Genomic DNA, 23,793 nt, shown 5'->3' with positions numbered 1-23,793 from the left:
ATACACTGTTAAATATTTTTGAAAAAGCGCAGGTGCGAATTTTTTTAATATGCATTTATTGTTCAATGATGCACTACAACTAATTGTGTTAGCAGGCCATTATATTTGTATGTGAGTAAATTGTATTGTTAATGTCAAATGAATGGCTGTTGTAGTCATAAACTGTGCCTCCCTCTATAAAGGCATAAATCATTTAAAGATGAATACCGGTAAAGGTAATAGATATGGAAATAGGGCTGGTAAATTTTGCAAAGGTAATGGTTAAGTGTCTCCTGCTTTGCCTGCATGAACTGCCATGTGAACCTAGACTATTGTAAATAATATCAAGATAGGGAATAAGACACAATAAAATTTACAGATATGATGACTGTATCTTCGGGTCTAAAACCATAGTAACATGTGTGTTGTGTTAAGGGCATGAAGTATTTCAAAATTTACATTTTCATGGTCATTGCATCTTGGTGATAACTCAGATATCCTCTGACCCCATTACCATAAATATTGATTTTCCAATATTCATTGTTTATTTGCACTTAATGTATACTTTATAAATGAGTACCGGTATAAAGAGAGAAAATCTATATGCTTCTGTCCTATTGTCATATTCATGATGGTGATTAAAGGTGAATCTTAAAATCATTTCCACAGAAAATTATTCACAATCTCAAAATGTATTTCCTACCTATTTTATTTTCAATAGAAAAGGCCCAACTGATTGTTCTTAGGACAAATCTGATAATACAGGCTTACACTTTGAATGGTAGGAATTTAAAACTATAATACCATAGGTAAATATTTTAATTACATTCGATTATTTTCTCCGTCCATAATTTTTCCTGACTTCATTAGGATTCCTCTTGTTAAACTGTCCAGTTCTACCACTTCTGATTCCCAGTTGTGATGCTCTACTAGTAATGTCAGTAACAGCAAAGGGAGAATACCCCGCCACATAATCTGGGTCGAACACATCAAGTTTCTGCTTTGACTTTTTTGTTGTTCGCTGCTGTGGAAATGGTTGATCAGCACACAATATAGGATTCTGGGAATGCTTACCTCCCTTTGGTAGTGGTAATGCATACTGAAAATATATTGAAATTTTTTTTGAAATTAAAATGTATTTTTTTAAAAGTGTTTCAAAGACTGTAATATACATGTATACTTTTTTATTTACAAGAAAGACAGGACAGTCTAACTTAAATTAAACATTATTTTACAATATAGGCACTTCTTATATAGTAAAGAAAAAAGAATCACACTTTTAATTTAGAAGTTGTATTTCAAAAACATTTTCAATTTAAAAAGTTTCCTTTTTTCAAACTAAGATGAGTAAAATTTTACCTTCAAACCTCGAGTGTTTGCAGGTTTCCGTCTGGATAGAAAATATCTTATACTGCCATCTTCTTCTACTATCATGGAAACCTTTCTTAATGCATTGTTACCACAAAAGGGACAGAACTCCTTCAGCACGTTGGTCGTCACCCTGTAAATATAGAACAAGTATACACTGTAACACTTCATAATATACATGTCAAAAATAGTGTGCTTTCTCAAGCTAATAAAAATGAAAGGATGCACATCTTATAGACATATTCTAATAAAAATTATGCTTTGTAGTTCTTGCTTGTTAACAAAATAAAATCTGTGGAGAAAATGTTTGGTCATACTTGTATTAAAATTTGCAAATTTAGATGCCAATTTTGCCAAACACAGACTTTTATCAGTAATATACAAGCAATTTGATAAAATGTAACAAGTTAACATCAAACAGGTATTTTTTTCCTGTATACAATACTTGATATAACTGGCCATTCTATCAATTTCAAACAAATCAAATCTACGGGACGAGTGAAATTTGACCACATTCTAACTTAAAAAATTAGACTTTTGGAATTAAGGTTATTTCCAGGAAAAGGGAGAAAAATTATTGTTTTGAAGTTGGTACTTCTCAGTCGTTTTAGTGCTCCTGTTTTAATTGAAGTTTTACATTTTTAACTTTCATTTCTAACAATGGGCTGTAAAAGAAAACTCTTAATTTGTAAGAAAAAAAACACCTACAAAACTAAGAAAAATTCTTTCATTTTATTGCACATATACTTACTTCATACAAGCACTGCATCTAAGTACATAACTTTTTGCTCTTTTTATCAAAAGGCCATCTACTGATATAACATTGAGTCCCATCTGAATCAAAACATTCTGAAATATAAACAACCTTATGTTAAAATATAAACACATGTAAAAATCAAATCATAGACTAATACATTTGTACATAATTTGAAATAATTCAATACTGATGAAGAATATCTGTTATCCAAAATATTTATTGATATTTGTATTTATTTACATTTTCCTTTTTTGATATTGGTTTTGTTATACACTTTTTAGATGTGTACTAAATTTATTTGTTGTGTAAAGTATCGTTTTTCATTATGATCCTATGCCCTTGTAAGATAGATTGTTAAAGTCACATGATCATGATGATAGTCTAAGCACATTTTTGGGTACTAAATATATCCTGTATGTAATATTCTAATGGATTCTTTTTTAACGAAAATCTCTTAACAATATGCAAGACTTTCCTACTTAATAATTTTTATAACAATAGAAAAACATTGACATGGTATATCTACAAGATGGAGACGTCTTATTTCCACAACAACCACTAACTGGATTCAGACTATTTTTGATAATTGACTTGTCATTGTGCATATCTTATTTTTGTTTTGATTATTCAAATAATATTTGGGTGGTCCATTTAATAAAATGCCTTGGCAAAAGTATGGAATTATCATCTACACATGTGCAAAGGTAGTAGGCATATCTTGTATCCTCAACCGATCTTTAACTAGTGGTTTAATTTTAAAGAAGCTTTTAAAGAATCTTTAAAGTGTGGGTGCGTGGTTCAGTGGTTAAGACCTTTGGCTAGAGTACTGAGAGTCCCGGGGTTCAATCCGGAGTCTGGGTGTTGGAAATTTCAGTACATTAGAAGGGTGATTTTCATCTTCCCACACACATCTCTTGTACCTAGACCAGAATTTAAACCAGCTTTGACCTGGAGATCAATCTGTAGATATCTCTTTGATATGTCTGTTTCCGCCCAGGAGCCTGGTGCTCTCCAAGAACTTTGGCTTCCTCCACCATAATAAGACTTCACGGTGTCCTAATGCTCCTTTGGTGTTGGGTTGGGTTTGTCCGTGGTGGTGGGTTGTATATAAGTTAGTAACACATTTCAATTTATCCTTATAGGGAGTGTACACGGATTCCACTGTACCCTCGTAGCTCTTGAGGGGTGCTTCGCATATCTGAGGAATTTACGTAAATACATACAATACCTAATCTTTGCATATCATATTCTATTTTCTGATCGGAGTGGTATTTGGGGTTTCCCATACCAAAACGTGGCCTTTGTGAAATCTAAACAAATGGAAGTGTGTTTTATCACTTTGTTAGCTCTACTCACAGTTTTTCATGGGTCAAATCATTAATTTAAAAAGTATTGAAAACATGTTTGCTTTATATGCCAATCATACTAATGTACAGTAATTTGCCAACCTGAATAGCAAAATCCATGGTGAGACATCCAACCATGACATCAGCTTCTTCTGAGGGTACTTCTCCCATCTTCTGTTTAACTTCTTGTATATTACATGGTGTTATCCAACCATCATCATCGTCATCACTATCATCCTCATCACTCGGTTCCTCTTCTTCCTCTGAATCCCCTTCCAACAATGTGCCCTGAATTATCTCCCCTTCAGATGGAAAAGCTTGCACTTCCTCTTTATCCTGTACATTGTCTAAATTCTCACTTACATTTGTGCTTTCTGATAAATCAGAATTGTTAATGTCTTTTGCATCTTTAATTTGTACTGTCACGTTTTCTTTTAAATCTGGTTCAGAATTTTCTTGATTTGATCTGTTGTCATCTGACTCATTATGTAAATCTGATTCATTATTTCTCTTTACTGTATCACATGACTCCTGGTCTAGACTTTCTTTAGGAAGACTTGACTGTGTAGATTTTTCAGAAACTGATGTTGTTCTTGAATTACCAGCACTTTTCTGGAGAAAAAAATTTATGTTCTGAACATACATAGTTTACTTTGGAATCAGTTAAATCAACGGTTACAAATATCTAGTAGCAATAAGTGATCATGCAAATAAAGTAGTATACTACAACTTTCAGAACTATTTACATTTTATTTGCCTTTGCTATATTTTATCCATATTTCATTAACAGACATGATCATTTCAATATCCCAATATTTTAAGTAGAAATACAGCTAATAATCTACAATTTGTACATTTTCCTATTGCTCTTATTGCCTAATATTTTTTCAGATCCTGGACAGCACCTGATACTGGAAAATACAAGGCAATGACATCAAGTAGAAGTGCAGCAACGTCACATGTCAATCCACTTCACTTCATCAATGAAATGTATGTGACTTCATTCATACAATCATTCAACTATCACAATGTTTTGTACGCATAAAAAAGTTTTACTACCTATTTCATTTTATTTCATATTCTCAACACAAAAAACATATTGTTAAAACAATTTGCTGATAAAAAATATGGATTTTTTTTTGTATACCGACTTCCATCAGCTCACCCTAGCGTGCTCACTTGTTATTCTTGTTGATAAAGTTAGTATCAAAAGCAAAAGCACTGTTTTTCTATACATCTCCTGCGTAAGCTGTATACATCTCAGCGTCAATTTTCTGTGCAGTTTCCTTGACAGAGTGAAACAAACTACTCTGTCAGGGTTGTATCATCACTGAAGAAGTTTTATAGTTGTCTTCACCAGTTAACTACAGGACTTTATTAATGAGATAACAGAAGATATTTTTCCTTAATGTTTCTATATTGGATTTGACTTGTTAACAGTTCTGACTACAGGGCAATATAACAGATACTATGAGTAAGTTAGGTTATTTGTGGGAGTTTGTTTTGCCTAAAATCTTTACATGATTAACTTGAGCTAATCTTGATCTCTTTTAGTCACTTTATTACCCTTCTTGTCGCTACTCAAAGTATGCTACCATTGGTTAATTTACTTGAAGGTGTTCATACAAAATGTCAAGCTCTAAAACATTCAGTCTAGAGTAATTAAACAACTATCAAAGTTCTATCATAAACATTAAAATCTGACATAAGACAATTACCGACAATATTCCTGACTTGGGCCAGGAACAAAAATATATATAATAGGTTTAACTCAGTTTATTTAATCTCTCAGCCTTCTTGAGCTCCTGATATCATAAGAGTTTGTTTTGCCAAAGCTTTTGTTTGCAATGTTCTCTGTGCTAGATATAAGAAGATGTGGTATGAGTGCCAATGAGACATCTCTCCATCCAAGTCACAATTTGTAAAAGTAAACCATTATAGGTCAAAGTACGGTCTTCAACACGGAGCCTTGGCTCACACCGAACAGCAAGCTATAAAGGGCCCCAAAATTGACTAGTGTAAAACCATTCAAACGGGAAAACCAACAGTCTAATCTATATAAAATAAATGTGGATAGTGTCCACATGTGGACACAGATGATGCCCCCGCTTGCATATCATATAGTTATAAAGGGACATAACTGAAGAACGGTAAAAGTGACGCTAACCAAATTTGAACATGATCTGAGTTTTGTGGTAATAAGCATTGTGTGTAAGTCTCATAACATTTGGTTGAGGCTAACTTAAGAAGTAAAACAGAAACTAAAAATTCAGCAATTTTTCTATTTTTAAACAGGCATAACTCTAGAACGGTTGTGTATAAGTTTTATAACATTTGGTTGAGACAAACTAAAGTTAAGAGAACGGAAACGAAAAATTCAGCAATTTTTATGTTTATAAAGGGACATAACTCAAGAATGGTAAAAGTGTAGCCACCAAATTTTGTACTTAATCTGTATTATGTATTAATAAGCATTGTGTATAAGTTTCATAACATTTGATTGAGGCAAACTAAACTTAGAAAACGGAAACAAAAAATTTGTTCTTGATCTTAGTTTTGTGGTTATGAATATTGTGTATAAGTTTCATAATGTTTGGTTGGGGCAAACTTAAGTTAATGAATGGAAACAAAAAATGTTGCAATCTTTCGATTTATAAAGGGGCATAACTCAATAATGATTAAAGTGACACTACCCAAATTCAACTTGATCTGTGTTTTATCAGTGAAAATCAAAATTAAACATTGCATTATATAAAGCATTGATTGTAGTTGATTTTCCGTAGAAAAGAGAGAAAATTTATCAATAGAAGTTGTAAGGATTTTTATTCATTAGGAAATCCAGGCCGTCCGTTTGGGAGTCCGGGATATACACATACGCAGTCACGTTCGGTCAGAATATGGACGTTAAGTCTGATGCCTCGCATAGAGAGAGTGTCATGCAAACTTTCAATTAAACAATCAATCAATCAACCAACCAACCAACCAACCAACCAACCAATCAATCAATATGTTTAATACGTGGTCCATGATCTCATTTGTTTCTTTTTCGCTGGTTCCAAGAGACCCTATCCCATGTGTTTAATTAGTATATCAGTCAACCAACCAACCAACCAATCAATCAAGCAATCAATGTTTCGGAGGGGAAAGACTGTTAACAATTGTTTTTAAAACAATTGATTTATATTTTTATAAATATACCCAAGTTTGAAGAGACCAACAACTGTACAGAAGACATGAATAAAATAAGATCTTCAGATGTATAAAAACATATTCCAGTAATATTTGGATTACAAGTACATGTGGTCAAGGGCAGTGACGGTACTGATGAAAATCTGTAGTTAGTATTGTTTTAAATATGACTAATGCTGCTATCTAATAATATTTCTTACTGTTTTAGACAAATAAAAGCCTGCTATGTCTGTAGGTTTCTCCAACATCTTTGTTGTGGCATTCCACTCAATCTGGAAAAGAAAGCAATCATCACCTGAAGCTAGTTATTTGCATTACAATTCACTATTATTGGTGATTAATATTAACCTTATTTTGAGATTTCTACAGCAAATCCACTTATTAATTAATAAAGTAATTTCAAGTTTACAAAGGAGTTGGTTCACTAACTCATTAGTTTGGACCTAAAAATCTGAAAATTTCTAATTGTGATAATGTTGTGAAAATTTGATGAAAACATATCTTAAAGTGTCTTATTATTACAGTTAAAGAAGATTTTAACCAATTAAGTCACCAGTGATGTATTTGTGACTTCATAAATGCAGGTGAATTTCTTTTAAAACTTATTCTTTGCATAGTTTTGAAAAATCGATGATAGTTTTCTAAAAAATTAAGTGACACCTTGCCAACAATTATTCATGCTGAAATATTCTTTTTATATACCATATTCCTTACTTTTTAAACAAAATTTCAATGGGCGAGGGGTGGCAACACATTCGAAATCATGTAAAAAAATGTCAATAGGGTGACATACTTTTATAATCAAAGTGCTTGTGAGCACTAAAGGGTAAAGATTGTTTTCATTTTGCAGTTGGAACTTAAAATTATATTATGCATTGAATGCAATCCTATGAATTGGTTCAACTGCAATTATGGACAAAGGAAGATAACTGCAATCTTAAATGTTACTTTAACAATGACATGGTTGATGTTTATAGAACTAATGAAAAAGGTGCTATTATTAAAAGTGTGAAACTAAAATTTTAAAGTGCGTTAAATAAGAGAATATTAATCTCTTTCTCTTAAAGTGGTTCATATTTGCATACTTAATTTAATCATTAAGGCAGAATATGAAAAAATGCTGACATCTTGTAAAATATGAAATTGCCCGCCCTTGACCCTTCACCATACATGCCATCATTTGACAGATATTGCACCATACGAATATTTGACAACCAGGCAAAAAAGATAGTACAGATGATATGCTTTGGAATGATATATGATTTAGCCATAAATTAGGTGAGTGCATTAAAGTCTAATTTTATATAATGAAATGTTATGGTTAAAACTTGTCTAATACATACACATTAGATTAACATAAAAAAATTAAGTTTAAAAATACACCTTTACAGGGTGTTTGTTTAATCAAGTTTAGTATATTTTCTTCTCTTGAGTCATTAATACCATAAAGCTCCATTATAGAAATAATGAATCTCTCCAAATAGCATAAATAGAGATTAATGAACTTTAGGCATAAGTTAAAAAGGTCACTGTAAAATGACATTATGAACATAGCTGTAAAAAAATTGTTTAAAAGATAGAACTTCATCAAATTTGTTCTTATTCATGTAATTTTGGACTACTGTTAACTTTTTAAAAACTTGTTCATGGTACTATTTTTTAAGCTTTTACATGTATTACAACAATGGTGGAAACAGAAAATCCATATCAACCTCTACGCAGTTAGCAATAATTTCAATTTGCAACCACTTCTTCATTCAATTATTTATAGAATAACTAATCGAAGAATTCAAATAGAGAAAAATATTCGAGTGACCGAACAACACATTAATTCACGAATGCGCATAGCGCATGAGTTAATTATCAGTGTTGTTCGGTCACGAGTTGAATATTTTTCGATATTTGAATTCTTTGATTAGTTATTCTTTTTATTACATTGGAAAATGGCTTTTTGTGAAATTAAAGTAGAAAATGTAAGGAACTATATCGTTTTCTACGCATTCACAATTTGTTTTGATCCGATGTTATAGACGTCTTGACAACGCCTATTGTTGTATGACGTCAGAGGAGTGAAATAACCACGTTTATTTCACATGTGAAATTATCGGTTTTTATTTCACTGGGTAATCAATGTAATTCATTGCAACCAATGTAATAATTTGTTTTTAATTACAAACTACTTTTTAGGTGTAAAAAATGTTGTCTTATGTATTCGATGTCAGTTTTAATGATAGTGTCTCATAAGCCGTTTTCCGCTTGCATCTTTTTAGGTTTTTATGATATTGTGTATATATATAAATATTGTGAAGGATGGTGACACTTTAATAAAAATAAATTATCTATCTTATCTACATGCTTTTTCCATTTTGTTTTGTAATTAAGGCATAATTTTTTTTAAGAAACAATAAAAAACATTAAAAAAATCTAAATTAATATATACCTTTCTTTCTGGAACAGTTTTGATATGCTCTGATCCAACATGTTCTTTTTCTAACTGATAAGTCAAAGCCATCACTTTGATATCAACTGCTGACAAACTTTTATAATCACCAGTCTTCTTGGAAAAATTACTTACTGAAAAAAATTAAATGACAGATGTGTCTCAGATTCCCTGATGGCCTGTCTTTACAGCATAACACAATGAATATAAATGGAAGACATAATAAAATAAACTGCTTCGCTGAGCACAGCTGGATACGACCGCAGAGGTCCAACCCTGAACAGTTGGGGTAAAAATGGACACAATATTCAAGCTTGATACAGGTCTGAATTTGGATTGTAATTAAATATTTTACACATTATATGTTATACATGTTATAGGTTTCTGACACAGAATAAATGTAGTCAAAGAACTTGAAATTGGTTATATGATTTGAATTTATATTCAATTGAAGATTTCTTGCTGTTGTGCAATACACTATGCTGTTGCGCAATATTTAGTAAATCTGTTTTCAGACTATATACAAAGAATTAGCAAAATAAATTGTGACCCACAATTTTTTTTTGGAAAATTGACAATCCAAACCTTTCTTAAGTGGTATTGAACCTTTTGGTAAAATTTCATAGAGATCCATACACTGAAACTTAAGTTATTGTCCGGAAACCAAATGTCTTCGGACGACGACGACATGATAGCAATATACGACCCCAAAATTTTTTTGCGGTCATATAAAAATAAATCTACAAAATAAAACCTACCAATCTGTAAGCTTTCCTGTGATGGTGTTCTGTACTCTATTTTGTATGGCAGGACCTGTAATCTTTGAAGTGTAGCTTTATCCTTGATTTCCTTTACCACCTCTGGTATTGTGTAAATGTGCTCACCAATGCTCTGTTTAAAATACACACAAAGAGTTTTAATCATCAAGTTTATCAGTAAATTAAACCTTTAACCTTAAATATATATATAGATGTACACAAGGTTGGGTACCATCCCATGTATTTACCCATTAGCCACTAGTCCAATGCCCCAGAACATTAAAATTTTATGACGGTGACCTAAATGTATAGTTGTTAATTTCTGTGTCATTTGGTCTCTTGTGGAGAGTTGTCTCATTGGCAATCATACCACATCTTCTTTTTTATAGTAAGTTTTGGAAAATTTGTTTAGACACATAAGAAAAATGTCGGAATATTGGTCTTCAGACTAGTAGTCGGAAAAGATTTTGCTGCAGACTGCAGACTGCCCCGGGAAATGGTACATGTATTTACCGCCCCAGTCAATACTTCTTAAGTGTTCAATACTGACCATGCTGACAAATACTGGTCAATTAAAATCTTATTGTTCTTTTAACAGACGTTACAATATATTATTAAATTTATAATTAAGATCCATTTATTACATCGGTGATCCATTTATTTGGCAATCGCCAATGGCAGTCAGCAGGGTTTAAGAACATTTGTTGTTCGACCTGTTAGTCAAATGCGTTTTGTTAAAATATACTTTTTCACTTTTTTGGTCTTTTGGAAAATGTTGTTTGTGCTGTATTTAGACCCCTCTAACAAGAAATTTGTTTTGCATGCACACGTATAAAAATTGCGGTTTTTATCCAACGCAATCATAGGTTTGAACGTTGTTTTCAATTTAGACTTGTATATATATATATATTTATATATATTTAATAAAATGCTCCGCAGGGCGCAGCTTGATACGACCGCAGAGGTCGAACCCTGAACAGTTGGGGCAAGTATGGACACAACATTCAAGCTTGATACAGCTCTGAATTTGGATTGTGATTAAATATTTGACACAGCATAGGTTTCTGACACAGAATGAATGTGGTCTAAGAACTTAAAAATTTTAAATTGGACATTCACCTATTATGGTCCAACATCCAAAATCTAAATATATGGTTAGATTCAGCATATCAAAGAACCCCAAGAATTCAATTTTTGATGAAATCAAACAAAGTTTAATTTTGGACCCTTTTGACCGCAATGTGAACAAAGTTGATAACGGGGCCCAAAAATCAAAAATCTAAATACATGGTTAGATTCAGCATATCAAAGAACCCTAAGAATTCAATTTTTGTTAAAATCAAACTAAGTTTAATTTTGGACCCTTTTGACCTTAATGTAGACCAATTTGAAAACGGAACCAAAAATTAAGAATCTAAATACACGGTTAGATTCAGCATATCAAAGAACCCCAAGAATTCAATTTTTGATGAAATCAAACAAAGTTTAATTTTGGACCCTTTGGACCTCAATGTGGACCAATTTAAAAACGGGGCCAAAAAACCTCATTGAAATTGGTCAAGAAATAAGCAATTTATACGAAGTATCTTTTTTTGCACAATACTGTGCAATTGAATATTTCTTGCTATTGTGCAATACTGTACAATTGACAATTTATTGCTATTGCGCAAAATTGTGCTATTGGATATTTCTTGCTATTGCGCAATACTGTGCAATTGAAGATTTCTTGCTATTGCGCAATACTGTGCAATTGAAGATTTCTTGCTATTGTGCAATACTGTGCAGTTGAAAATTTCTTGCTATTGCACAATACTTATTATATAATAATTTACACATCCTGTTTGGTGTGTATCTCCTACCATATCATTATTATTTGCTTTTAAATATAAATCAGAAATAACCAACTTAAAATGGAAAATTTTAAAAGAAAAAAAAAAAAAAAAAAAAAAAGAAAAAAAAGGAAAAAAATAAAATCCCCCCCCCCCAAATTTTTTGAACCCCCTTATGATTCATCACCCCCAAACTCAATCTCAGCCTTCCCTTTGTGGTATGGTACCTTGCAGTACAATTTCAGAGAGATCCATACGCTTGAACACAAGTTATTGTCTGGAAACTAGAAAAATGTGTTTTTTGGCCCCTTTTTGGCCACAAATTCCTAAACTTTTAGGGCAATTACCCCAAAACTCAAACCAGCTTTCCCTTTGTGATATGGAACCTTGTAGTACAATTTCAGAAAGATCCATACACTTACACACCAGTTTTTTTTCCTGAAACTAGAAAAATGCTTGTTTTTTGCCCCTTTTAGCTCCCTAATTCCTAAAATTTTGAGGCAATTACCCCCAAAATCAATCCCACCATTCCCTATGTGAAATGGAACCTTGTGGTACAATGTCAGAGAGATCCATACACTAACACACAAGTAATTGTCTGGAAACTAGAAAAATTCGTAAGGGTTCCGCGGAACCCAGTGTCTTGCCTACTTTTGCTGTTAATCGCAGGCTCAACAAAAATGAGGAAAAAAATCAATAAAAATATTCCTTTAGATAGTATCTTTTGATTGTAAGAAGCTTCTGTCAAAGTTTGGTATAAATCCAGGATAGTTTATGAATATAATAAATGTTTTAAAAACTTTAACTGCAAACTGTATTTAATGTTAACTGGAAGAAAAACTAAGTCCATTTATAAGTAAAATACGGATAAACAGGTACTAATTTTAACAAAATTTCCTTCTAGATACTAGCTTTTGATCATAAACAAGCTTCTGTCCAAATTTGGTACAAATCCAGGATAGTTTAAGAAAGTTATTAAAATTTTAAAAACTTTAACCACAGAGTGAATGTATTGTTTCCTGGCAGAAAAACTAAGTCCATTTATAAGTAAAATACGGAAAAAATTAAATTTTTTTTTTAACAAATTTACTTCTGGATACTATCTTTTGATCATAAACAAGCTTCTGTCCAAGTTTGGTACAAATCCAGGATAGTTTAAGAAAGTTATTAAAATTTTAAAAACTTTAACCACAGAGTGAATGTATTGTTTCCTGGCAGAAAAACTAAGTCCATTTATAACATGTATAAGTTAAATACGGAAAAAATGAAATTTTTTTTTTTACCAAATTTACTTCTGGATACTATCTTATGATCATAAACAAGCTTCTGTCCAAGTTTGGTACAAATCCAGGATAATTTAAGAAAGTTATTAAAATTTTAAAAACTTTAACCACAGAGTGAATGTAATGTTTCCTGGCAGAAAAACTAAGTCCATTTACAAGTAAAATACGGAAAAACAGGAATTTTATTTTTACAAAATTTACTTCTGGATACTATCTTATGATCATAAACAAGCTTCTGTCCAAGTTTGGTACAAACCCAGGATAGTTTAAGAAAGTTATTAAAATTTTAAAAACTTTAACCAGAGTGAATGTAATATTTCCTGGCAGAAAAACTAAGTCCATTTATAAGTAAAATACGGAAAAAATGGAATTTTATTTTTACAAAATTTACTTCTGGATACTATCTTATGATCATAAACAAGCTTCTGTCCAAGTTTGGTAGAAATCCAGGATAGTTTAAGAAAGTTATTAAAATTTCAAAAACTTTAACCACAGAGTGAATATTTGTGGACGCCGCCGACGACAACGACGCCGGAATGTAGGATCGCTATGTCTCGCTTTTTCGACTAAAGTCAAAGGCTCGACAAAAATGCTTATTTTTGGCCCCTTTTTCCTAAACGTCTTGGGCAATTACCCCCAAACTCAATTCCAGCTTTCCCTTTGTGATAATGAACCTTGTAGTACAATTTCAGAAAGATCCATACACTTACACACAACTTATTGTCATGAAACTAGGAAAATGCTTGTTTTTTGCCCCTTTTTTGGCCCCTTATTCCTAATATTTTGAGGCAATTACCCCCAAAATCAATCCCAGCTTTCCCTGTGTGATATGGAACGTTGTGGTACAATGTCAGAGAGATCCATACACTAACACACAAGTTATGTCTGGAAGTTACAAAAATGCTTATTTTTGGCCCCTAATTCCTTAACTGTTGGTACCAAAACCCCCAAAATCAATCCCAACCTTCCTTTTGTGGTATTGAACCTTGTGGTAAAATCTCATAGAGATCCATTCACTTAAACTAAAGTTAGAGTGCGAAAACCAATGTGTCTTCGGACAACGCCGGACGACGACGCCAACGTCATACCAATATACGACCGCAAAAATTTTTGCGGTCATATAAAAATTATAGTAAAGATTTATAGATGGGTTTAGTTTTATAAACTATATTCCTTTGGCGCGCATTATTCATTTAATAAAAATTCGTAAGGGTTCCGTGGAACCCAGTGTCTCGCCTACTTTTTCTGTTAATTGCAGGCTCAACAAAAATGAGGAAGTAAATCAATAAAAATATTCCACTTGATACTATCTTTTGATTGTAAGAAGCTTCTGTCCAAGTTTGGTAAAAATCAAGGATACTTTATGAATCTAATAAATGTTTAAAAACTTTTAACTGCAGACTGAATGTAATGTTAACTGGGAGAAAACAAAATTTCCTTCTAGATACTAGCTTTTGATCATAAACAAGCTTCTGTCCAAGTTTGGTACAAATCCAAAATAGTATAAGAAAGTTATTAAAATTTTAAAAACTTTAACCACAGAGTGAATGTGTTGTTTCCTGGCAGAAAATCTAAGTCCATTAAAAAGTAAAATAAGGAAAAAATGGATTTATTTTTTTACAAAATTTACTTCTGGATACTATCTTATGATCATAAACAAGCTTCTGTCCAAGTTTGGTACAAACCCAGGATAGTTTAAGAAAGTTATTAAAATTTTAAAAACTTTAACCAGAGTGAATGTAATATTTCCTGGCAGAAAAACTAAGTCCATTTATAAGTAAAATACGGAAAAAATGGAATTTTATTTTTACAAAATTTACTTCTGGATACTATCTTGTGATCATAAACAAGCTTCTGTCCAAGTTTGGTAGAAATCCAGGATAGTTTAAGAAAGTTATTAAAATTTCAAAAACTTTAACCACAGAGTGAATATTTGTGGACGCCGCAGACGACAACGACGCCGACGGAATGTAGGATCGCTATGTCTCGCTTTTTCGACTAAAGTCGAAGGCTCGACAAAAATGAATGATATTTGTATGATTTATTATCAACTAAGATGAATATTTACTAATATTTAATTCTAGAGGTAGTGATATTGCATACTTTAGATGATATATATACATTGATATAATTGCTATAGTAATTATTTTAACATTTATAAATAAAGATATATATTTTCTTGAATGTTTTACAGGTTAAAAGAATTAAGTGACTAGATAACCTGTGCATTAACTATGGCTAACAAGTGTCAAAATTTAATTTCTATAATCAGGGAAAGTGTGATAAAAAAGATTTTTGGAGACTGCTTAATAAATTATTTCCTGACTTTTTTTAACAGCACGATAAAAATATTCTAAATTCAGGAAATGGAACGCTTGAAGAAATTATACCCTTCTGTTTTTATCTTTTACTTCAGGATTTTATTCCTATAAGTCATTGTCCATTATGCATGCCATGTGTCCATATAGAATTTCAATTAATATAAGAAAAGAGAAGATTTTTAAAAAAAAGTGTCTAATATTGACTTCAACACCTTCACAATTTTTTTTATTAAGTCAATATGTGTATTTTTTGAAACTATTACCAATATTATATATTTTGTTTACATGTACAGCTATCATGGCTATTGTGAAAATAAATACATGAGTTATCAACTCTTTTATTTTGTTAGTTGTAATATCATTATGTCACCTCAAATAACTCTAAACATGCTAAAGGGCAACATTAATTCTTCAACAATAGACTTTATATGTATAATAAACAGCTATTTTCAGGTAAGGGCTCCAAATCATCCATTTAAATTTTTAATGGATGCCATTGTGATTTGGTCGACTGTTATATGTGTCACTGATTGTCATATGTGTCACTGATTCTCATATAAAAGAAGTTCTTTCATTATATAAGTTCCAAGTGGAAGAAATATTCTGTAATTATTGTGTAATATAAGTTCCAAGTGGAAGAAATATTCTGTAATTATTGTGTAATATAAGTTCCAAGTGGAAGAAATATTCTGTAATATTATTTCCACTGGAATTAATATTACAGCATTTTTTCTAAAGGAATAAAGGATATTGAATATGTGTTCCAACTGGAACAGATATCATGGCACTGTTATAACAAAGATTCCAGGGTCACTTCTGTTGAACAGAACAAATATACTTGGACATAACGAGTCATCCATCTCAACTTATAAGCGACAAGCAGAAAGAAACAAAGACAACTTGTCGATCAGATCGTTTTTCAACTAGGACTCAACTCCGTATTTTTTAATTTATAAATTATAATATATTTCTAACCACTGACAACTTTTATTAGAAAATCTGATGATTATTTTGGGAAAGTTAAAGAATGTATAACATAACCACTGTAATTATGACCTTTAACAGATCTAAAAATAGATACAAGTTCTTAACTTAATGTAACTGTGGCACAATTCAATTTTGCATCTTTATTGGACCTATCTATTGAATTATCTAATTTGGAAACCGAATATAAGCTCAATTAAAATAAGACCAATTTATTTGTGGAATAGTTGTATAAACATAATTTATTTAAAAGATAGATTGACTAAAATTCGAATCGTTTATAAGTTAGAAAGTATGCCGATGTAAATGTTATCTAAATTGAAAGCAGATTTTATGCTACAATGTACAGTTAAAGTGCCTAACATGATTTTGTGAGATAGACGAATCTTGTCTTAAAATGATCAAATTGACTTTTTATGTACAAAAATAGGCAGATCAGATTTTGACTTTATTAACTCGTAAACTGCTTTCATTTGGATTAAATTGGACTGATAACAGTTAATGAGACTTAAAAATGCTATTTTCTGTTAAAACAAACAAGCTTTTTACCTTGTGTAGACGTGCGTAAAATATATTTCAATGTCTTTCTTCAAAATAATATATTTTTCAAAGAATGAAAACGCATGCTCTGTAAAGTTTTTCAAATTTCTGAAGAACGTGCTATTTCAATAATGTAAAAATTCACTGTATTACAAAAAATCGTAAAAAAGTAAGAATTGCAAAATCTAACCTTTCATACCTGTTATTTCATTCACAAAAATATCATGAACTCGTCCAGAGTAGAGTTTGATGGTCAATTATTTGAACCACACACATGTGTGTGTAAAAGAAGTGTGAATTAACCAGTTTTCAGATATACAGAATATAATTATACTTTAACATGTTTAAAGGCATTCAGATTAGGAATGTCCAGCAAAGTTAAATTGTGACTTATTAAGTATGAAGGTCTGGATGGGAATCTTCATTTCTAATATATATTCTTCAATTTTTAAGACATTTTTCTTTTTTCTTCACTGATGTTGCCCATTATTCTCAAGACTGACTATAACATATACAGGCTCTAGTTAAAGAACATTGGTTTCATCGTTTTTATTAAAAAAAATAATAATTAAAGTTCGACTTGACCTTTTAGTACAATATTAAGACAGAAAACTACAGACAAACCATAACTATAATTGTATATATATCAACAAACAAGAGTAATTTTATAATTTCTTAAAAGATTTTTTAACTTCGGAATTAGAGTTGCCATCCTTGTCTTCATAAACAATAATTATTGTTACATGTACGTAATAAAATTTTGTGTGCTCAGGACAAATTTGAACAGATAACAAGTAAAGATGAAGCAATAATAACTTTATCCAATCAAATTGCAAACAATTTAATAACAATTACCAGTCCATATCAAATTAAGTGTTAGGGGTAAATTGGGAAGGGAGAAAATGAGAGATTTTTTAATACAGTTTCTTGTTAATACTGCAAAACACTCATTGCCCAAATTTTTGTTAAAAATTCAAAAACCTATATGTCTATATTGGCATCGTTTTTATCGATCTCTCCTTAGTGTATTTAAAGCAATAGAAAGTTTGGGCTTCAAAAGTCAACAAAATTATTGACATTATACAGAAAATTAACCTTCTTCAAGCATTAATTTATTAACATATAAAACACAGGTACATAGCAAAGTCGTTTTTGAAAATACTGCAAAAAATCATTCTGATTTATTCAGCAGTATTGTCATGAAGTGCGTTTAAGCCATCATGGTATGGCAATGTAGAAAACATCGAATTCCCTCACAAAATCTTACAACACACTATAAATAAAATAAGATATTTTTACGGGAAAGTTAAGGAATTGTATAAACTTTATTAAAAAGAAAAGAAATTTTCTTCCAACCACACAGTTTGCAACTTTTAGCATAGATTCATGATGAAAGCATATTTGACAGAAAGACATAAACTAAATGAACTTATTTTAAAAACATTGTTTTACTCGAATTCTGTTAAAATTGTTAAATTAAGACGTATTTTGTCTTTGGCTGTCCTCACTTCTGATATTAAAATAACACAAGAGGGCACATGCTGAAATGTCTCGCCTGCTTTACAAATAATTGATTTTATGTTGATAGTCCTAAATATAAAGCTTTACTACAAGTATCACATAAATTTAACATGATTCAAGAAAATGAGGACAAGGTCAGATAAACCAAACCAGAAATACATGCACAGTCACCTTACAATCATCCATACACAAATTATAGTTGACCTATTGCTTAAATAGTTTCTAAGAAACAAACTTAACCAGGAAAATTTAACATCGACCAATGAACCATGAAAATGAGGTCAAGGTCAGATGAACCATGTCAGACAGACATGTACACCTTACTATCAATCTATGCATTAAATATAGTTGACCTATTCCTTATGGTTTAAGAAAAACAGACCAAAACAAAAAAACTTGACACTGAGCAATGAACAGTAAAAATGAGGTAAAGGTCAAATAAAACCTGCCAGACTGACATGTACATTGTAAAATATTTACATACACCAAATATAGTTGATCTATTGCATATAGTATTAGAAAAAAAACGACCAAAACACAAAAACTGAACTTTAACCACTGAACCATGAAAATGAGGTCGTCAGATGACACCTGCCAGTTGGACATGCACACCTTACAATCATTCCATACACCAAATGTAGTAGACCTATTGCTTATAGTATCTGATATATGGACTTCATCACGAAAACTTAACCTTGTTTACTGATCCATGAAATGAGGTCAAGATCAGATGAAAACTGTCTGACAGACATGAGGACCTTGCAAGGTACGCACATACTAAGTATAGTTATCCTATTACTCATAATAAGAGAGAAATTGACATTACAAAAAAATCTTTTTTCCAAGTAGTCAATGAACCATGAAAATGAGGTCAAGGACAATGGACATATGATAGCATCTATATACAAAGTATGAAGCATCCAGGTCTTCAACCTTCTAAAATATAAAGCTTTTAAGTAGTTAAAGCAGCCACTGCAGCCGCCGGATCACTATCCCTATGTTGAACTTTCTGCGACAGAAATCGCAGGCTCGACAAAAATAGGCAGACATAGCATTCACTTCTACCATGTCTACTCTTTACAATCCACTGTATAATCCTCCGAAGTAGGAGCAATCCCATATACAATAACGATAACTCAATTATAATTTTTCCTAGTATTGAAATACTTACTCAAGATCAGTCTGCATACTTGTAACCTTTAGAACTTTTGCGTCTAGGTCTTTTGGATAATGGTGCAAAGTTAAGAGGGTCTTGGTAGGGGTCGGGTGAGGGGCTTGGGTCATCATTTTCTGTATTCTTTATTTACATACAAGTTTTCTATATTCTGTATATTTGAGCACCCATTATTTTTTCTTCTTAATTTTTTTGGCCCATTTTTTCTCAATTCTTTATTCTAATTTTTAAACATTTTCTCTATTCAGTAGTATATACATCAGTGTTCTCCCCAGACCATTAAAGGACCACGGGCCCGCGATGTATAATTTTTTACCGCGGTGGTATCGTTCTTACCGCGATGTATAATTTTTCTCCGTGGTGCTAAAATTTTCAGTTAAAAAATCGTAAATCGGTAAAGTGTTAAACGACTTGTTTAATCTTTTCCGTGCGGTATAAAATTCCAGGTGAAATTTGACCAGTTCAAACCAGTTCAACACGGATTGTTTACACCACGTGATCGATTTACTTTTATGAAGTTAACCTTTGTTGATTGGATTTAATCGATGTAATTAACACTTTTTACATGATTCTTTTGTGTTTTAATTTAGAAATCATAACTTTATGATCATAGATAACTATTTTAAGGCTTCACTCACCACCTGACAAGTCGGCAAATACTTTGTACACAAACCGTGTTGACCCGATAGTTGTACACACGACGGTACATATTTTGTACATTATAAAGTTAGCTCAATACTTATATTATAGTTTTATATGTCTCTGATTAAACCATGGCCAAAATTATCTTTAATTATGACATAGTTATTGCATGATATTCCGGTTTCAAACTGTCAACAAGTAATTCAAAGGGGAAGGATCCCACGACCCAGTTAGTTCATGTAGAATATTCAAAATTATTTACAATTAACTGCAATCTATTCTATTTTATAAATAAAATGCATGACTGTACCTTCAAACTGGATATCTATATCCATATGATCATTAATGAATAACAGAAGTGATCTTGCAATTTTAATCCATAAGCACATGTTAAATCTATTTATATCTACTTCCTGTCATTTAGGCGGGAAAATAGGGAGACTTTGTTGTTGACATTGAATATGTTACTTATAGATCTATAGACCTAAGATAAATTTATAGATTTAGGAATTCTTTTTAAATGGATCATGACAAATAAAGATTTAGATTTCAGTGCAGTATTAAGTCTGTATCTATGTTTGATCATCACCAAAGACAAGAAAGGTTAATATTTACATGTACATGAAATCTATGGCAAAATGTTTTAAAATTTGTGAAAAATTTCTTTTTATTTTAAATTGAACATTTTTGTTCTCTTTTGAATCTGGGAACAGTATATCTAACAATATATATGTTCCTGTTTGAATGATATTTTATTTTTATTGATCATGGATAAAAGAATTAATTACTTTAAATTTAGATGAATATTATGTAATGAATCATGTTTTATTTATTTTCAAAAAATATTAAAAAGAATACAAACTGTTTTATTGATCTTTTTAACCAATAATATTCTGACATAACACAGTACCACAGTATTAAAACAAAACAAGAGACATAAAAACTGCAGTAACTAGAAATATAGCGACGCCACGCGACACAACTGATTGTATGAATCATTTCACCAAGCTGTTCACACGCGTTACCCTGGTGCTATCCAAAAATCCTGGGGAGAACACTGTACATGATATACAGACCATAAGCTAATTTTAAGGACAGGAACATTGGGCAACATAACCAACTTACTGATCATGAGCAAGTTTCAGAAACAGTTACAAACAACGTTAAAGCATGTTTTGCAGATTTTATAATATAATATATAATCAACAACAACTTGAGCAATATTTATTGTCATCATATACAGAAAAACACATTGTGAACATGTGATAAATAGCCACAATGAAAACACACAGAAGCATAGACAACAAGTAAAACTGTGAGCTACTGCTCACTGATGATACCCCCGCTGTAATATTTTGGTAAACAGGAAGTTGTTTCTGAAAACGCTTCACACAGTAAAGCTGACTTATATAAACCCTGAAACCATGTGTAAAATAATACAAGTGTTCGGTAAACAGGAAGTTGTTGAGTGATGAATCTGAAAACGCATCACACGGTTTAATTTACTTATATAAACCCTGAAACCAAATTTCAGAAATCCTTGTCAAGTAGTTCCTGAGAAAAATGCGATGAAAATATTCATGGGACGGACGGATGGACTGACGGATGGACTGACGACAGGACAGACAGAGGTAAAACAGTATACCCCCCTTTTTTAAAGCGGGGGTATAAAAAAATTGAGAAGTGCACTTTCCAAACCTTAAAAAGTGCCCTGCCCTCCACTGACACCTTGCCCCTTTAAATTTCTAGCTGGAGCACTGTCTATCTTAAAATATCTTTAGCACCATGATACTATAAGGCAAGAACACTGCTGGAATCTGGTATTATAAACCGAAAAGGAGAAGGCAATATAGGGAACTTCAGGTGTTTCCTTTATTTTTTTGGCAATTCCGTGTGTAGAGTTAAAAAACAAACATCCTGGTAGATATAAATTAATCGTAATTGTTTATTGTTTGTACCTGTAATGGGGCATTTCGTATGAAAGCCCCAGCATCAGCTATCACATGCTTTACACTTTTATGTGACATTTCTCAATTTGTCGTCCACATGAGATTCAATGTCAAAAGACAACTTTGTTTTAGACATTATGTGCTATATTTTAAAACGTTTGAATGATTTTAATTTTTAACAAAATATCTGAATATAAAATTTTAAAGTAGAAATAGATATTTGTTGCAAAAAGCAATTTCTTTAAAACAAAAAAGTGGAAATAAGTATAATATTTTTTAAAGAATATAAAATCACAGATGCATATTACAACTTTATACGTCATTGATCACATGACCAATAAGAAATGGTGGACATCAAACTGTTTTGACAGTGCTCGTTCGTAACCAAATACAGGTCAATATTGTCAAAATGCACATTACAGGGATGTCCCAATACAAATTCTCACACATATCAAAAAGTTTTGTGTAAAAAAATATATCAAATACTTCGGTCGAAAAAAAGAAAACACAGCAAATCGTCAAAGTTGTCACAGCAAACTTAACAACATCCTGCTTTACTGACACAACCGTTAATAGTTCATGTAAAATGTTGTCATTAACGTTTAATCTGTTAATCATTGGACATGTACTGTATAACTTCATGTATTAGGGTGACAATTGAATAACTTTAGTTCAAAATATTCCTTATAGTTATAGACTGTTAATGTTATATATGAAAGCTTTTCCCATTACATCATGTGACATATTTCACAAGTATTAATAACATGGCTAAGGTAGATTATAAGACAATTTTAGGGGGGAATCATAATTTTCCTAGTTACAGTTTACAGTATGAAGTTAAATAGATATCATGAGCATTTTTGATATCGTAAAAATATATCTGTATTTATTAATCAGTGACACATCTTTTGAAGCAAATAAAATGTTTTCCAGCAATATCAAGTGTCACAACAAAACAATCTATGTCATATATTTTAAGTGATAGTTGTGCAAATGTAATTTGGTCAAGTGAGATGAAATCCAAGAACAATCAAAATCAGATATTGAATATTTTTCATTCATGGTTCAAGACTAGTTATTTTTGTGTGTGGAAAGTTGAAGCAAAAAATTTCCAATGTTCTTTTAACTCTAAGCCAAAAGTCTAAAACAAAAAAATGTCCATCTTAAAGCCCCAAAACACCCAGTGTCAGTAGTTCATTCTTTGTGAGGGGGGGAGGGTGACTAAAGTGTAACTAGCCAAAAAACAGAATATTAATGGGTCTTCACTGAATACATATCCAGCATTGTACATATATTTCTCAACATTAAGTTTTGCCTTGCAATTTTGTCCACGTTTTATAACAAATGACCTAATTATGTATACGTAAAATCCTGCATTCTAGCATTTCAAAGCATTCTTTTCACTTTTCCTTCAGGGTATCTTTTCATAATTGTTTGAAATTTCTGTTGTTTCTGAATTTTGGGGTAAGATTTTGTTTTTAATATATAGAGTTATACATGTAGCTTTTACACACAGCAGCCAGATTGTCTGAAGCTGAAGTCATCTTACTTGCAAGTCTGATAAGATTGTGAAGCATTACAAGTGAGACTGACACTAAATTTTTAAAAACAACTATTTTCTATAACCCTATTCAGCAATTGTTTTGATATATTTATATTGCATGTGTTTGAAGTCATAAATGTAAGGCAAGTCAAATGATCTTGAGCCATGTT

At 31.4% G+C, this 23,793-nt stretch overlaps 2 protein-coding genes across 5 annotated transcripts in view; one reads left to right on the top strand and one right to left on the bottom strand.

Annotated features, from left to right (window-relative positions):
* Positions 1 to 780: 780 nt before the first annotated feature.
* LOC127702718 (RNA-binding protein NOB1-like) lies at positions 781 to 22,218 on the bottom strand. Its single transcript, XM_052207023.1, has 8 exons — positions 22,090 to 22,218; positions 9,838 to 9,970; positions 9,080 to 9,213; positions 6,840 to 6,911; positions 3,553 to 4,062; positions 2,099 to 2,196; positions 1,339 to 1,480; positions 781 to 1,078 (listed from the first exon to the last, which is right to left on the bottom strand). The coding sequence occupies exons 1-8, from the start codon at positions 22,156 to 22,158 to the stop codon at positions 812 to 814; spliced, it is 1,425 nt and encodes a 474-aa protein (XP_052062983.1). The 5' UTR covers positions 22,159 to 22,218; the 3' UTR covers positions 781 to 811.
* A 191-nt stretch (positions 22,219 to 22,409) lies between these two features.
* The window catches only part of LOC127702713 (NEDD4-like E3 ubiquitin-protein ligase WWP1), a 51,969-nt gene continuing 50,585 nt past the window's right edge, over positions 22,410 to 23,793 (top strand). For all 4 annotated transcript variants that reach the window (XR_007982549.1, XR_007982548.1, XR_007982547.1 and 1 more), the window contains exon 1: positions 22,410 to 22,474. The gene's annotated coding sequence lies outside the window, so the exon portion shown is untranslated. The remainder of the gene's footprint in view (positions 22,475 to 23,793) is intronic.

The sequence above is a fragment of the Mytilus californianus genome, unplaced genomic scaffold (genome assembly GCF_021869535.1).
Source record: "Mytilus californianus isolate M0D057914Y unplaced genomic scaffold, xbMytCali1.0.p SCAF_5, whole genome shotgun sequence".
Taxonomy (NCBI): domain Eukaryota; kingdom Metazoa; phylum Mollusca; class Bivalvia; order Mytilida; family Mytilidae; genus Mytilus; species Mytilus californianus.
This window is presented reverse-complemented; position numbering and strand designations above follow the sequence as displayed.

Excerpts from the sequence above, each read along its gene's own strand:
- LOC127702718 (XM_052207023.1), bottom strand. The coding sequence starts at position 22,158 with ATGTCACATAAAAGTGTAAAGCATGTGATAGCTGATGCTGGGGCTTTC. Across the intron at positions 6,912-9,079 it reads AAACTGTTCCAGAAAGAAAG|ATTGAGTGGAATGCCACAAC; the intron begins GTATATATTAAT and ends TTTCTTTTCCAG. Across the intron at positions 2,197-3,552 it reads CCATGGATTTTGCTATTCAG|AATGTTTTGATTCAGATGGG; the intron begins GTTGGCAAATTA and ends TTTATATTTCAG.